Below are 12,705 nucleotides of genomic sequence, written 5' to 3'. Positions count from 1 at the left end.
ATTCAGGTGTCAAAGTTATAGTTCGTATGGTCAGCAGTACTCTTTCAGTGTTTAAAGACAGACCTTAGTCAAAATGATTTCTAAGCTACTTAGTTTACGTTAACATGACTACAATATTATGGACTGAAGAATCCGCAGTAAGTGCTGCTCTCTGAGTGTAGACAAGTGAACGCTGTAAGGAAACTATTACCGACCGTCGTGTTTAATTTTCGCCGCATTTTGTGACAGGATAGTCTACACACACATGGCTTTCTGACCTATTGAGTGCATCTGAGTTACAGAGAAATGCAGAGGCTTTTTCTCTTATACGATGTGCGGTATCAAACATTCCACCGTCATTAATTTCACTGTCTTTCTCCCCTGCGTGCGAGTTTGTTTTTCCTTGGTGAAAATCAGCGCGTGCCCAAATGGGAACTCCCATTTTTATTCAAATCCTTCCCATTTTCCCTCCCCCGACACTCCCACCCAAACAGAGCTAGACACACCCACTTTCCTGACATTTTTCCTAACTAGAGGTGTGAAAACACCCTGCTGAAACGGGGGGTTTCATGGCCATTTAAATTAATGCATTTCCCAAAAAAGTGCAACATAGTTTCGACAAGAAGAAAATAACTGAATAAAATTACATTAAGACTGAAGTTCAGCTATGACTTCACAAAAAAAAAAAAAAAAACACATTATATGGGTTTGGAACAAGATACAGTTTGCTTATTTGCACCAGACACTTTCTTACAATAACCATATATCTCTATAAAATATATCTCTATAAAAACTTTGTGCATTTCTGAATGTGCGTTACACTGGTGAGTGGACTTGACAAACCACCTTTAGAAACAACTATCTATATGCACCAGAAACTTTAATTAAACTCCACATTACAAGGACTTAAGGAAAACAATATTTACCTGTGAATGTACCACAAATCCCATTGCATTACTTGTTTTCTTTAACATGAAATACATCTTTTGCACAATATCTTTTACAATATTGTTCTGGATTATTATTCTGTCTTAGAGTGTGTGTATACAGTAGTTAAGTATTCATAGTACTGTACATGAATACTAGTTGTATACGAGTACGAGTGTGATACACCATTGTGTATCCACAGTAGTAATTTGTGTTTTGTCATTAATGTATCTATTTATTTATGTATATACTGTAAAAGTCATTTATTATCACTACTAATGACTGGGTTTGAAACAAAATAACATCAACAGTTGAGAAAGCATGCGCTGTGGGTTACCATGGCGATACTTGTTGTCTTTACTTCAGATGCTACTAAGCTGCTCCTGAGGAAAGACACTTAAGATTTCTTGTGATTTTGTGATGTTTCATAAAAAGTCAATATGTTTATTATAATTCATGTAAAAACATGTGAGTACACATTTCCTATGTGTTTTTTTAAAGTGAATAGCTTATTTACAGTTGTTAATTGAGTGATTCAGATGAAAGTACCAGTAAAATGGCAGTTAAGCTGAGTTTATAACTGACTCCCTAGTAAATGATATGTATTTTACTCAGTATGTGATAATTAAACAGAAAGTGACTTATTATTTGTATATATTAGTTTATTATATTTTTCTATTTGTTAATGTATAAAGTTTATGAGAGTAGAGAGTAACATTGGTAATAGGTGTCAAGTGTAACTGTTACAATTTAAATGATACAAATAACAGACGCATGATTGTTCAGTGAGTTTAGTAGTCTTATGGTAAATGGTTATATACAGAGGTATTTACAAAGAAAGAAAAATGAAATAGCTGATTGGCAAAGGATTTAAAGTGTAATCTGTGTGCTACTGATAAATTAGAGAAGGTATAATATTTATGTTAATGAGAGTACAGTGTATAAGTATTTGAAGACTTCATTGTTGTAAAAAAAGAGAACAAAACTGTATGTTTGATCAAATGAAACATGATTTGTGAGGATATGTTTGCTATACTATGACTGTTAATAAACAGATGCTACTAAGCTGCTCCTGAGGAAAGACACTGAAGTTTTCTTGTGATTTTGTTTCTCCTGATTATTCAGGCACTTTAATCTGCCTCCGAGTTCCGCGGCTGGGACCCGTAACATTAGTATAGTTAGATTATCACTCCGGAATTTTAGTTATGTAAAGATTTAAAACAGCTGTTAGGTTCAGTGTTGTGTTCATATTTATTATTGATTATTTATGTAGCACTGTGGTCCTGCAAGGCACACCATTTTGTTCCACTGTATGTCCATACAAGTAGTGAAACGGCAATAAAGCTTGACTTGACTTGATTAGGGCAAAAAGCTGATTTTAAAGTTTACATTTTGCATGATCTATTAATTCAAATCCACACACCTGCTTGCATTCAGTGCTTGTGATGTTCCACTTATACAAAACTTCAACTGTGTTTGATATGTTGGTCAGAAAAAGGATGCGTGTGCTACGAGAACACACGGGGATGTCACCAAAACACACTCTCTCTTCTGACAGGTACACCACCTACACAACGAAAAATGGGAAAATAAGTAATTTCTTTTTTGTAAAACTCTTCATACTTTTGGTTTGTATGGTCAAGCAGTTTCTTACCTGTCCAGGTACTGAGATTCTTTGGATGCTAGGCACAGTAATTCCTCCATTCTGTATTTGAATGGGTTCAGACTCTCTTTCATCAAAGCCTTGGCCCTCAAAAGTTACAAACATGCTGTCCCCTTCCACCACATGAATTGGTACATCCACCTGTAAAACATGACAATTAAGACTTCTTTCTTTCTTTCTTTCTTTCTTTCTTTCTTTCTTTCTTTCTTTCTTTCTTTCTTTCTTTCTTTCTTTCTTTCTTTCAATGAAAATGTTGTCATCATTAACTCATCCTCCACTTGTTTCAAACCTGTTTTAGTTTCTTTCCTCTTTTGAACAAAGGAATAAATACTGAAAAATGTTAAGGGAAAAAAACAGCAGCTGACTTCTGTTATATATTTTTTTGTTCCTACAATGGATGTAAATGGCAGCTTTTTCTAACATTCAAAATATATTGTTCTGTGTCCAAAAAAACCCCAAAAAACATAATTTTAAAACCACTGGAAACTCCTTTAACGTGAGCAAAGAGAAGAATCAACAAGACATGACACTCTAGTGCAATTTGGGAAATTTGGCAGCCATTTTGGAATGAAAACTCCAATAGAACTCCAGCATATTATAAGTCTGTAAAATAAAAAGTGCTGATGATTGTGATAGTAAGTGCTATATTGTCATCTTCCAGGTTGTATCTCAGCTTTAATGCACTTCTTAAATAAATAAATAAAAAACAAAGCAGCTGCTTGCCATCGCGACAGCACTAAGATCCAATGGACAGCCGATCACTTTCACTCCAAAATGGCAGAATCCGGGGCTGTTACTGCAATGGAACGTTCTATTGAGTGTCGCCTCTAGGTCATTCTAAGCTCTTTGACATGAGTAAACAATGAGGAATTAGTTTTAAATTTTTACGTGATCTTTCCCTTTAATGCCATGACAGCTTCTATGGCTAAATTCAGTCGAGAATCCTGTTTACTTTTTCTAAAATTAAAACTAAATAAGATTGGTGTGTGTTTTGAATGTTCTCTCTGCCGTGTTGTATATAGACTTAACCCCTACAATTATTGAAAAGAAATGTATGTTGTTCCAACATCATGGGATTTATGTCAGGTAATTTGTTATTTCAACACTGATCCCATTCTGATTGCTGTTTACCTTTGATATATGCATTTAAAATTAGGGTCACGCTTTATTTTGATGGTCTGTTTGCTGAATTTAAGTTACATTGCATCTACATGCCAACTAATTCTCATCAGATTATAAGTAGAATGTTAGGTTGGGGTTTGGGTTAGTGCAAGTTGACATGTACTTGCAAAGTTTCTTATAATCAGTTAAATGTCTGTTGAAGGAGCAGAATCAACAAATATTAAGCAGACAGTCTAATACTCAAATGGACCATCAAAATAAATGTCACAAAAATTTTACAGAACTTAACAGCTTTTTAATGCTTATTTGGTAGTACTGTCTGAAATGTGACAAAATTCTTTTTATGAAATATGACATTCAAAATAACTTTATGTGTACTTTAAAGCATACTAAAGTTGTTTATAATGTTTTTTGAGATAAAAACAACTGTTACTATATGATGATCAGTGATATTTTATAAGGGTAGTAACTGACGGTGTATGTTTTAGCCTCCAGTGGGGAGAAGATCCACTCAAGCATGGCGCTGTGGCCTGGTTCCACTTCTCCAGCAGGATTCAGACACTGCAGGACCGGGTGACTGAAGTTCTCCTCCATCAGCTCCTCCAGTGGAGTAGTGTCCATGTGATACCTCAGTGGGAGAGTGCCTGCATTATACAACTCAAACACCTGTGCAGAATAAACATTTAGCATCTCTGTGACTTAAAAATAAACAAATGACATTAGGAGAAGACTTAACTATCTGCCAATAAAGAGCATAGAACAGGGGTGGCCAATTCATTTGGATGAATGAATGGACAAATAAATAAATCAAGCCTTTTTATTTTAGCAATACCATGAAAGAACCATTAGTAATAATTATTACAGATACTGACTTGTTTGCTGTGGATCGAGGGTTTTCTGAGAAAACATCTCTCCAGGTAAATACCAACCTGTTTGGGAGGACTGAAGCATCCAATGGGCACTGGGGCAAAAATGTGCCGATTGGAGGAGAGGTGAATGTAGCGCCGATCTCTTTCTACAGTAACTCCTATAAAATTCAACTGGAAAGATTCATAAGCATTTGACATTTGTCAGCATGATGAAATTGTTTGCTATAAATCAATCATGCACTGCAAAGAAAAGAAACATTAGTCTCACCAGTATCTCTCTTCCATGTGAAAGTTTCAACAGGACAGGAAGACGATCTGTTCCCACAAAGTCATGTCTGGAAGAGAAGCATATTCTACTTTTTTTGGTAACACTTTATTTTGATGGTTCATTTGAGTATCGGTAGACTGTCTGCTTCGTATCTGCTGATACTGCTCCTTCAACAGACATTTAACTAACTATAGGAAACTTTGTAAGTACATGTCAATTTACACTAATCCTAACCCCAGCCCCAACCAAACAGTCTACTTATTGTAACCACGGGGAGTGACACAGACAACTGAGGTTCCCTGCTGAAAAATCCAGCTTAAACTAGCCTAGGCTGGTTGGCTGGTTTAGCTGGTCTACCAGGCTGGTTTTAGAGGGGTTTTGGCCATTTCCAGGCTGGTTTCCAGCCATTTCCAGCCTGGTCTTAGCTGGTCAGGCTGGGAGATGACCAGCTAAAATCAGCTTGAACAGCCTAGCCAAGCTGGGAGTCCAGCCAAAACCAGCTATATACAGCTTAAACCAGGCTGGTCAAGCTGGTTTTAGTTGGATTTGGCTGGTCATTTTCCAGCCTGACCAGCTAAGACCAGGCTGGAAATGGCTGGAAACCAGCCTGGAAATGGCCAAAACCCCTCTAAAACCAGGCTGGTCAACCAGCTAAAACCAGCCAACCAGCCTAGGCTGGTTTAAGCTGGATTTTTCAGCAGGGTTTGGATCCACATGCAGGTTTATTCAATGGTCAGGTAAGCAAAGGTCAATTCAGGTGCAAACGGATATATGCAGACAATCCAGAATCGTAGTCGAATAACAGGCAAGGAGGACAGAAGGCAGGCAGCAAACAAGGACAAAAGGATAAGCTAAGCTAAGGATCAAAACCACGGCAAAGGCAGACAAAGGAAACCGCGTTGTAATGTCACTACCAGTAAACAAGACTCAGCAACAGTGAGTGTTTCTGTGCTGTTTATGTAGTGCAGTAATCAGTCTAGAAGCAGCATCAGCTGTGGTAGTCTAATCAGTGAAGACTTGGAGCATGTGTGTGTGTGTGTGTGGCCTAACTGAATATGTAGTCCATTTAGAAGCAGATTTGTAGTCCTATGCGTGTGTGAGTGTTTACCAGTGACCTCTGGTGGTTAGATCGCTGGTGTTCACTAGATCGCACAAGTTCACTATAGAAGCAAACTGTGATCATCCCTGACCTGTACATGAACTGAACTGTCTTCTGTTGGCCGGGCTGGAGTCTACCAGAGCGTGGAGAGATGGAGAAGAGCCTGTGGTCCTGAATCTTCATCAAGTGGAGCTCAGATGGACTGAAGTCTCCAGATTCAGCCCAATAATCCAGCTCAATCTGCTGGTCCTCAGGGAACAAGAATGACCTGAGAAAAACCATTTGATGACATCCATTTATTTAAAATGATAATTTATTTGCTACCGTAAGCTATAGACAGACTAAAGTCTGGATGCTTACCATTCTACAGGAATGCTTCCTGGGTTTTTAAACAGAAGCAGAACACTGGAGGGTTCTGATCCCAAGGGAGAGGCGCTGAAGCTAAAATCCACCATGGCTGAGGTGAAGATGGACGGGCAACGTCTAAGACTGTGGACGACAAAAGTAAGAGGAGCACATACAGGGTTTATGCAAGTTTTATGAGGGTAAATTTAAGACTTTTTAAGATCAACTTGAGAGAAAACAATACAGTAGGCTCATTGTATTTGAGAAATATCTAGGCAACACAAAGAGATGTTATAGCAACATTTCAAAGTAAAAATACAAAGACAAATACATCAAACTTTAAAAATAATCTTGCATAAAGTATGTTAAGGCTTGAATATCTCTGATTCAACCACTTGAGTGTGTGTGACAAGTGGTGGTCAGAAGTGGGATTGAAAGGAGACTTCTGGAAAACAGACCAGGAAGGGACTGTGTTCAAAAAAACCTGTGCTGGAGGAGATGGCATGGGACACTATGCTCGAAGAGGAGACAGCCAGTGTAGAGGGTGCCAAAGCCAGATCCCCTCGAATCAATTATGTATCGGAAGGTATGGAGAGCGATGTGGTAGCATTGATGAGGACTTTTCTGACAGCTCAGTCGAAAGGGGAGGAAGACCTCATCTATAGGCTACGGGGGTTGCGAGAGTCACTGCAAAGTTCAGCTACACCAGAGACTTCACTAAGCCAAAGCCTAGCTCTACCCACACCTGCAGCTTCATGAATTCGGGGAGCATCAGCCACGCAGAACGCAGCACTGTCAACACCAAGAGCGGCAGACTCACCACCACCAATGCGACCAGTCACGGACGACAGCATTTCAAGATTGAGAGAACGTGGAAAATTAATTGCATCGATTTAACCGTCTGGCAAAGACCTGGGGTTGGGCGGAAGAGGAATGGGCGAATCAACTAGTAGCCCTGTTCACTGGGAAAGCGTTGGAGGCATACCTCGCGATGGAAGAAAATCGGATGAAAGTGGGATCTTTGAGAGGTGCTGATGGAAAAATTTGACTTTTCGACGGGTAGCTACTGACAATGATTGCAGCAGACATCAAATCCTGTGGGAGATCGCAGTGTGATAAACGATTGGTAGAAGCATTAAGCGAAAACTTAGTATATATTTATTTTGTAACTTTATTGTCTTTATTTTTTGTTTTGTTGTTTGTTTATTTTTGTACATATATTATATCTACTTTATTTTTGGGATTGGACACGTTTGCACTGTACATAAATGCACATCTGCACCATAGTGCTACGTTGGCAGAGCCATCATTTTTTTTCTTGTTTCACGCATTTACCCAATAACAATGCCTCTGTGTGACAGTGTGGAAATGACTATAAAGGATTATTTATTAGATTAGATTTTTAATATTCAAACACATTCACTTACAAGTTTTGTACAACTTAAACAACAATTAAAAATAACAAAGACACAAAAAAGTGAGGAAAGATTAATTCTCGTAATTGCCTTAAGTATTAGTTAAAATTAACCTAATCCTCTTTAATTTAGTTATTTATTGAATAATTTATCTTATTAAAACAATCTAGAAAAGATTGCCAAACTTTATAGAATTAGTTTTATTTATTTTTTTACAGACAATCTGATTTTCACCTGACCCAAATGCTTTATTAGATCTCTCATTGGATGTATATGAAGGATCGGCTTTCTGTTTCCAGTTTGATAATATTAACATTCATGCAAGTAGACTGGCAAATGGAAGTATTTTTTGTAAAATATTTTTTTGTACATTTCAAGATTAGTAATGCCTAGAACTGCTACCAGGGGATCTGAATCTATGCTTTTGTGATATTCTTGAAAATGGTTTATAGTTTCGGGAAGGTCCAAATCATAAGAGCCAATAAAGCTGTGGACCAATGATGTTGGAGTGTGTAAACAACTTTTACATTTAGATCAGACCCATTGCACAGTATATCTATACACCTCTATGACACTGCTGTCAGCAGCTGTTATAAATACAACTATATATATATATATATATATATATATATATATATATATATATATATATATATATATATATATATATATATATATATATATATATATATAATGAATACAAATATATAGACATACTGTAACACAATTGTAGCACATCTGTAATTTTACGTTAATCACTGCACAAACACTTAATGCTGTGACCCTCAAATCAATGCCATGATCATATCAAATTAAAACTTGCTGCTCTGATTTAATACATTTTTAAAGGCCTTAATTCACTGAAAATCAATTGAAGTCTTGTGGAAACCCTAGTAAATCAGTAAAGTTATCACTTTCAACAAAACCAAAACCAAAAAGCTCTAAATATATTTTAAAGCACTACCTATGTCTAGTGGGCACCCTGAAGGTGAGTTCAGATGGGCTGGGATCTCTGCGCAGATTACTGTTGAGTGTATCCAGATTAAAGAGACGCCACAGCTGAAGTTTACTCAGCCCATCCAAACCTCCACAGCTACAGATATCCATCACCTCCAGGGAGGGATACACTCCTTCAGCCTGCACGTTGCATATAGTTTGAGGTTGGTCTTCTCCAGTGGAGCCTAGTCGTTAGAAAAAACAAAACTATATAGTGGAATATACTCAAAGTGCAGCAATTATTTGAAACAATAAAAGTGCCATATTTTAGACTCTAACTTTGTGATCACTGTATTAATATTCCAATTTTCAATTGAAAATGTCAGCATGAGCTATCAAGCTAGTCTGGTTGGGCTATGCAGTTTAGTGCTGGCTAATGTTGGTTTATCCATCAATTAAAATGAGTATTTCTTCATGACTAAGTTTTGCTTCCTGTTCTTTTATCTTTCTTGTTAAGGTCATGATTTTAATAATTTCAATAATTTTAGGTTTAAAGTTAACTTAATGTGTTTTTTTTTGTACTTAATGTGTATGTACTCAATATGTATTTGAATTTATATACAGTTGAAGTCAGAATTATTAGCCCGCCTTTGATTTATTATTTTTTTAATATTTCCTAAATCAGTGGTTCTCAAACTTTTTTCATCAAGTACCACCTCAGAAAAAAATAGTCTCTCCAAGTACCACCAAAATTAGCAGTATTGAAATACAGTAGCGTAGTAGGCCCAGTAAAGCAGCTACAAATCTGCACAGTTAAAAAAAACATGGCAGATTACCTCAGAAATATAGGCTAAATGTCATATATGACATATTATATACATCATTTTTAATACATTTTTGAAATGTGTGTAGCATGTACATGACATGTTTCATTTCTCCGCGTACCACTAGAAGGAAGCCTGTGTACCACTAGTGATACACGTACCACAGTTTGAGAACCATTGTCCTAAATTATGTATAACAGAGCAAGAAATTTTTCACAGTATGTCTGATAATATTTTTTTTCTTCTGAAGAAACTCTTATTTTTTTTATTTTGGCCAAAATAAAAGCAGGTTTTATTACCGTTTTATTAAACACCATTTTAAAGACAACGTTGTAAGCCCTTTTAAGCTTTTTTTTTTTTTTTTTTGATAGACTACAGAACAAACTATCGTTAAACAATAACTTGCCTAATTACCCTAACCTCCCTACTTAACCTAGTTAAGACTTTAAATGTCACTGTATAAGCTGTATAGAAGAGTCTTGAAAAATATCTAGTAAAATATTATGTACTGTCATCATGGCAAATATAAAATAAATCAGTTATTATAAATAAGTTATTAAAACTATTATGTTTAGAAATATGTTGAAATAAATCATCTCTTCATTAAACAGAAATTGGGTAAAAAATAAACAAGCAGTCTAATAATTCAGAGGGGCTAATAAATCTGACTTCAACTGTATATACATATATAAGCAGAGGATAATCTACAGTTTGCCTGTATTCCTGCTGTTGGGCAACATAAAGCACTTTTGAGGCTTTTTTTAATTGAGAATGTAGTTGCTTAGATTGCAACTGTGCAGTTTACTTATAAGGACAGTACCTATTTTAAAATATTTACAATTTCTGAGAGAGTGCGTGTGTGTCCATTAGCTTGCCATACTGAGCAGAACAAAGACGGTTGACATTGTCTATCCACAAGATGGCAACAGGGCCGTATATTAAGCCATTAGAAGATTAAAAAGTGTGATTTCTAACTACAGCTGATCAAATTATTATTATACTGGTAAGTGATTGTGGTGGGGAGAGCGTGGTCGAACACCCAGAAAGGGTGGAGACCGAGTAGAGACACCGCCGGCTGGTGGTTATTAGTCCAATCAGAAATAATTAATAACGCCTCTTTTCTGTAGTGATTAGGCTGGAGAGACACCGTCTTAAGGGAGCAGGAGAGACCAGTCGAAAGAGAAAGCTAAGCGACTGCCACAACATAATAGTTTTAATAACTCATTACTAAAAACTGATTTATTTTGTCTTTGCCATGATGACAGTAAATAATAATTGAATATATATATTTTAAAGACACTTCTATACGAGATAGGATTAACTAGGTTAATTAAATTAACTAGGCAAATTAGGGTAGTTAGGCAAGTTATTGTATAACGATGATTTGTTCTGTAGACTATCGAAAAAATATATAGCTTAGAGGGGCTAATAACTTTGTCCTTAAAATGGTGTTAAAAAAATTAATAATTGCATTTATTCTAGCCGAAATAAAACAAAGAAGACTTTCTCCAGAAGAAAAAATATTATCAGAAATACTGGGAAAGTTTCTTTGCCCTGTTAAACATAACTTAAAAGAAAAAAAAAAAAAAGGGGGGCTAATAATTCTAACTTCAACTATATATATATGTATATATATATATATATATATATATATATATATATATATATATATATATATATATATATATATATATATATATATATATATATGCAGAATTTTAAAGACCTACTAACTAAAACAACATGTGGTGCAAGCGAAGTAAGAACAAATTTAGCTTAAAACTAATTTGTATTTACTAAGTCTTTAGTGTGGATTTTAGATACCAGTTTAAGCAAAAACTTACGAACAGCTGGTGCAACCCTACCCAGAAACACAAATCAATTAATAAACAGCACTATTTTCTTAGTACGCTACCAGAAACATTGAGGACATGGTAACCGATGGTCCAGCAGTAATGGGCCCTGAGAGCTGGTTTCACTGTGCATCGAATTAGTATTCTGCAGTCAGCAGGTATGGTCCCCTTTGCATTCTCCATCTCCAGAACTAAAAAAAAAAAAAATGTCATTAAATAAAAACTCACTGACATTGCTGAGCAATTATAAGCACAGTAAAAATAACTACATTTACATCAAAAAGGTTTTTTGCAATAGAAATATGTTCATTAAGGCACAAATTGTTTGATCCAAAACATATTGTGAACAATTTATTGTTTAGTTTAAACAGGTAAATTTTTTGTTTTAGTCTAAGTAGTTATTATTTAGAAACATTATTTACTCCAGGTAAAAAAAAAAACATTTTAAAATATTTATTTTAAACAAAATGTTTAGTCTTTTGTTAGTGCAGAGCAGCACAAGACATTGTTTTAGCATTGATACCGCATTCTATGAATCCGCAATAGTCACATCGCAGTTAATCAATTGTGTGTGTGTGTGTGTGTGTGTGTGTGTGTGTGTGTGTGTGTGAGTTTAAAGGGTCACGAAACACCAAAACACATTTTTTGAGCTGTTGACAGTCGTATATGTGTCCCACACTGCTATAAACACTATTAGGACACCTATATTTCACTAAAAAGTGTAAATTGATTGTTTTTGCGTTATTTCAAGCAAATTCGTACTTCCGGTTTGAAACAAATTTTTGAAGCTGTGTCACGGTCATGACATAATAGCGTTGTATTCCAGCGAGCAGACTGGGTGTCTGTGCCAGAGTGAGTCTTATTACGTCTTACAGTGTGACGCATTAATGCATGAGTAAGGCTTGGTTCAAACCAATCAGCGCGCTCTATTGTGCAACTTCATTAATATTCATTACTGTCATAGTGTTTAGATGACAGAGACGCCACATTGTGTTGGCAAAACAAGCGTGAAGTGTTGCTTTTATAGTTTGCTGCCGTTAAGTTTTGTTTTCATTTTCTCTCTGTGAGAGCGCAGCTGGCGTCACGTGTGGATTAACAGTGTACGCGACGCTCGACAACAATAACTTACGTGTCTAAGGAGGATTATTGTTTACCTGAGAGCTGTTCTCATCTCCAAACGCTGAGATCTGGATTCGCTTGTAGTATTCTCTTCATAAAGACGCGGCTCAAGTTGCTTGTGATTGTCCTGTCTCTACAGATTTGGTAAGTGAGCGACCAGTACTCTTTGTTTATTCAGTTTGCTCGTATCGAACTAAGTTAACTATTGCACCGAGTCACCGAGTGTAAACACGTTAGCATCACAACCAAACTTTAACCTCGTGTAGGGTTTTTACCGCATTTAGCG

At 36.1% G+C, this 12,705-nt stretch overlaps 1 protein-coding gene and 1 long non-coding RNA gene across 8 annotated transcripts in view; one reads left to right on the top strand and one right to left on the bottom strand.

The window, feature by feature from the left end:
• cfap65 (cilia and flagella associated protein 65) overlaps positions 1–12,705 on the bottom strand; it is a 44,896-nt gene that overhangs the window by 11,672 nt on the left and 20,519 nt on the right. For all 7 annotated transcript variants that reach the window (XM_087267351.1, XM_087267355.1, XM_087267353.1 and 4 more), the window contains exons 17-25: positions 11,363–11,491; positions 8,652–8,868; positions 6,288–6,416; positions 6,019–6,195; positions 4,829–4,895; positions 4,621–4,731; positions 4,166–4,357; positions 2,561–2,710; positions 2,330–2,473 (exon numbers count right to left, since the gene is read on the bottom strand). In XM_087267351.1, coding sequence (XP_087123477.1) covers positions 2,330–2,473; positions 2,561–2,710; positions 4,166–4,357; positions 4,621–4,731; positions 4,829–4,895; positions 6,019–6,195; positions 6,288–6,416; positions 8,652–8,868; positions 11,363–11,491 — 1,316 coding nt within the window. The remainder of the gene's footprint in view (positions 1–2,329; positions 2,474–2,560; positions 2,711–4,165; positions 4,358–4,620; positions 4,732–4,828; positions 4,896–6,018; positions 6,196–6,287; positions 6,417–8,651; positions 8,869–11,362; positions 11,492–12,705) is intronic.
• LOC147842256 (uncharacterized) lies at positions 1,254–4,315 on the top strand. Its single transcript, XR_015499100.1, has 3 exons — positions 1,254–1,374; positions 2,399–2,464; positions 4,180–4,315. It is a non-coding gene; the product is annotated as an uncharacterized LOC147842256 (long non-coding RNA).

Source organism: Danio rerio, chromosome 9, assembly GCF_052040795.2.
Source record: "Danio rerio strain M-AB ecotype USA chromosome 9, GRCz13ab, whole genome shotgun sequence".
Lineage (NCBI taxonomy): Eukaryota > Metazoa > Chordata > Actinopteri > Cypriniformes > Danionidae > Danio > Danio rerio.
Note: the sequence above shows the minus strand (reverse complement) of the source record. Positions and strands in the feature narration are given on the sequence as shown.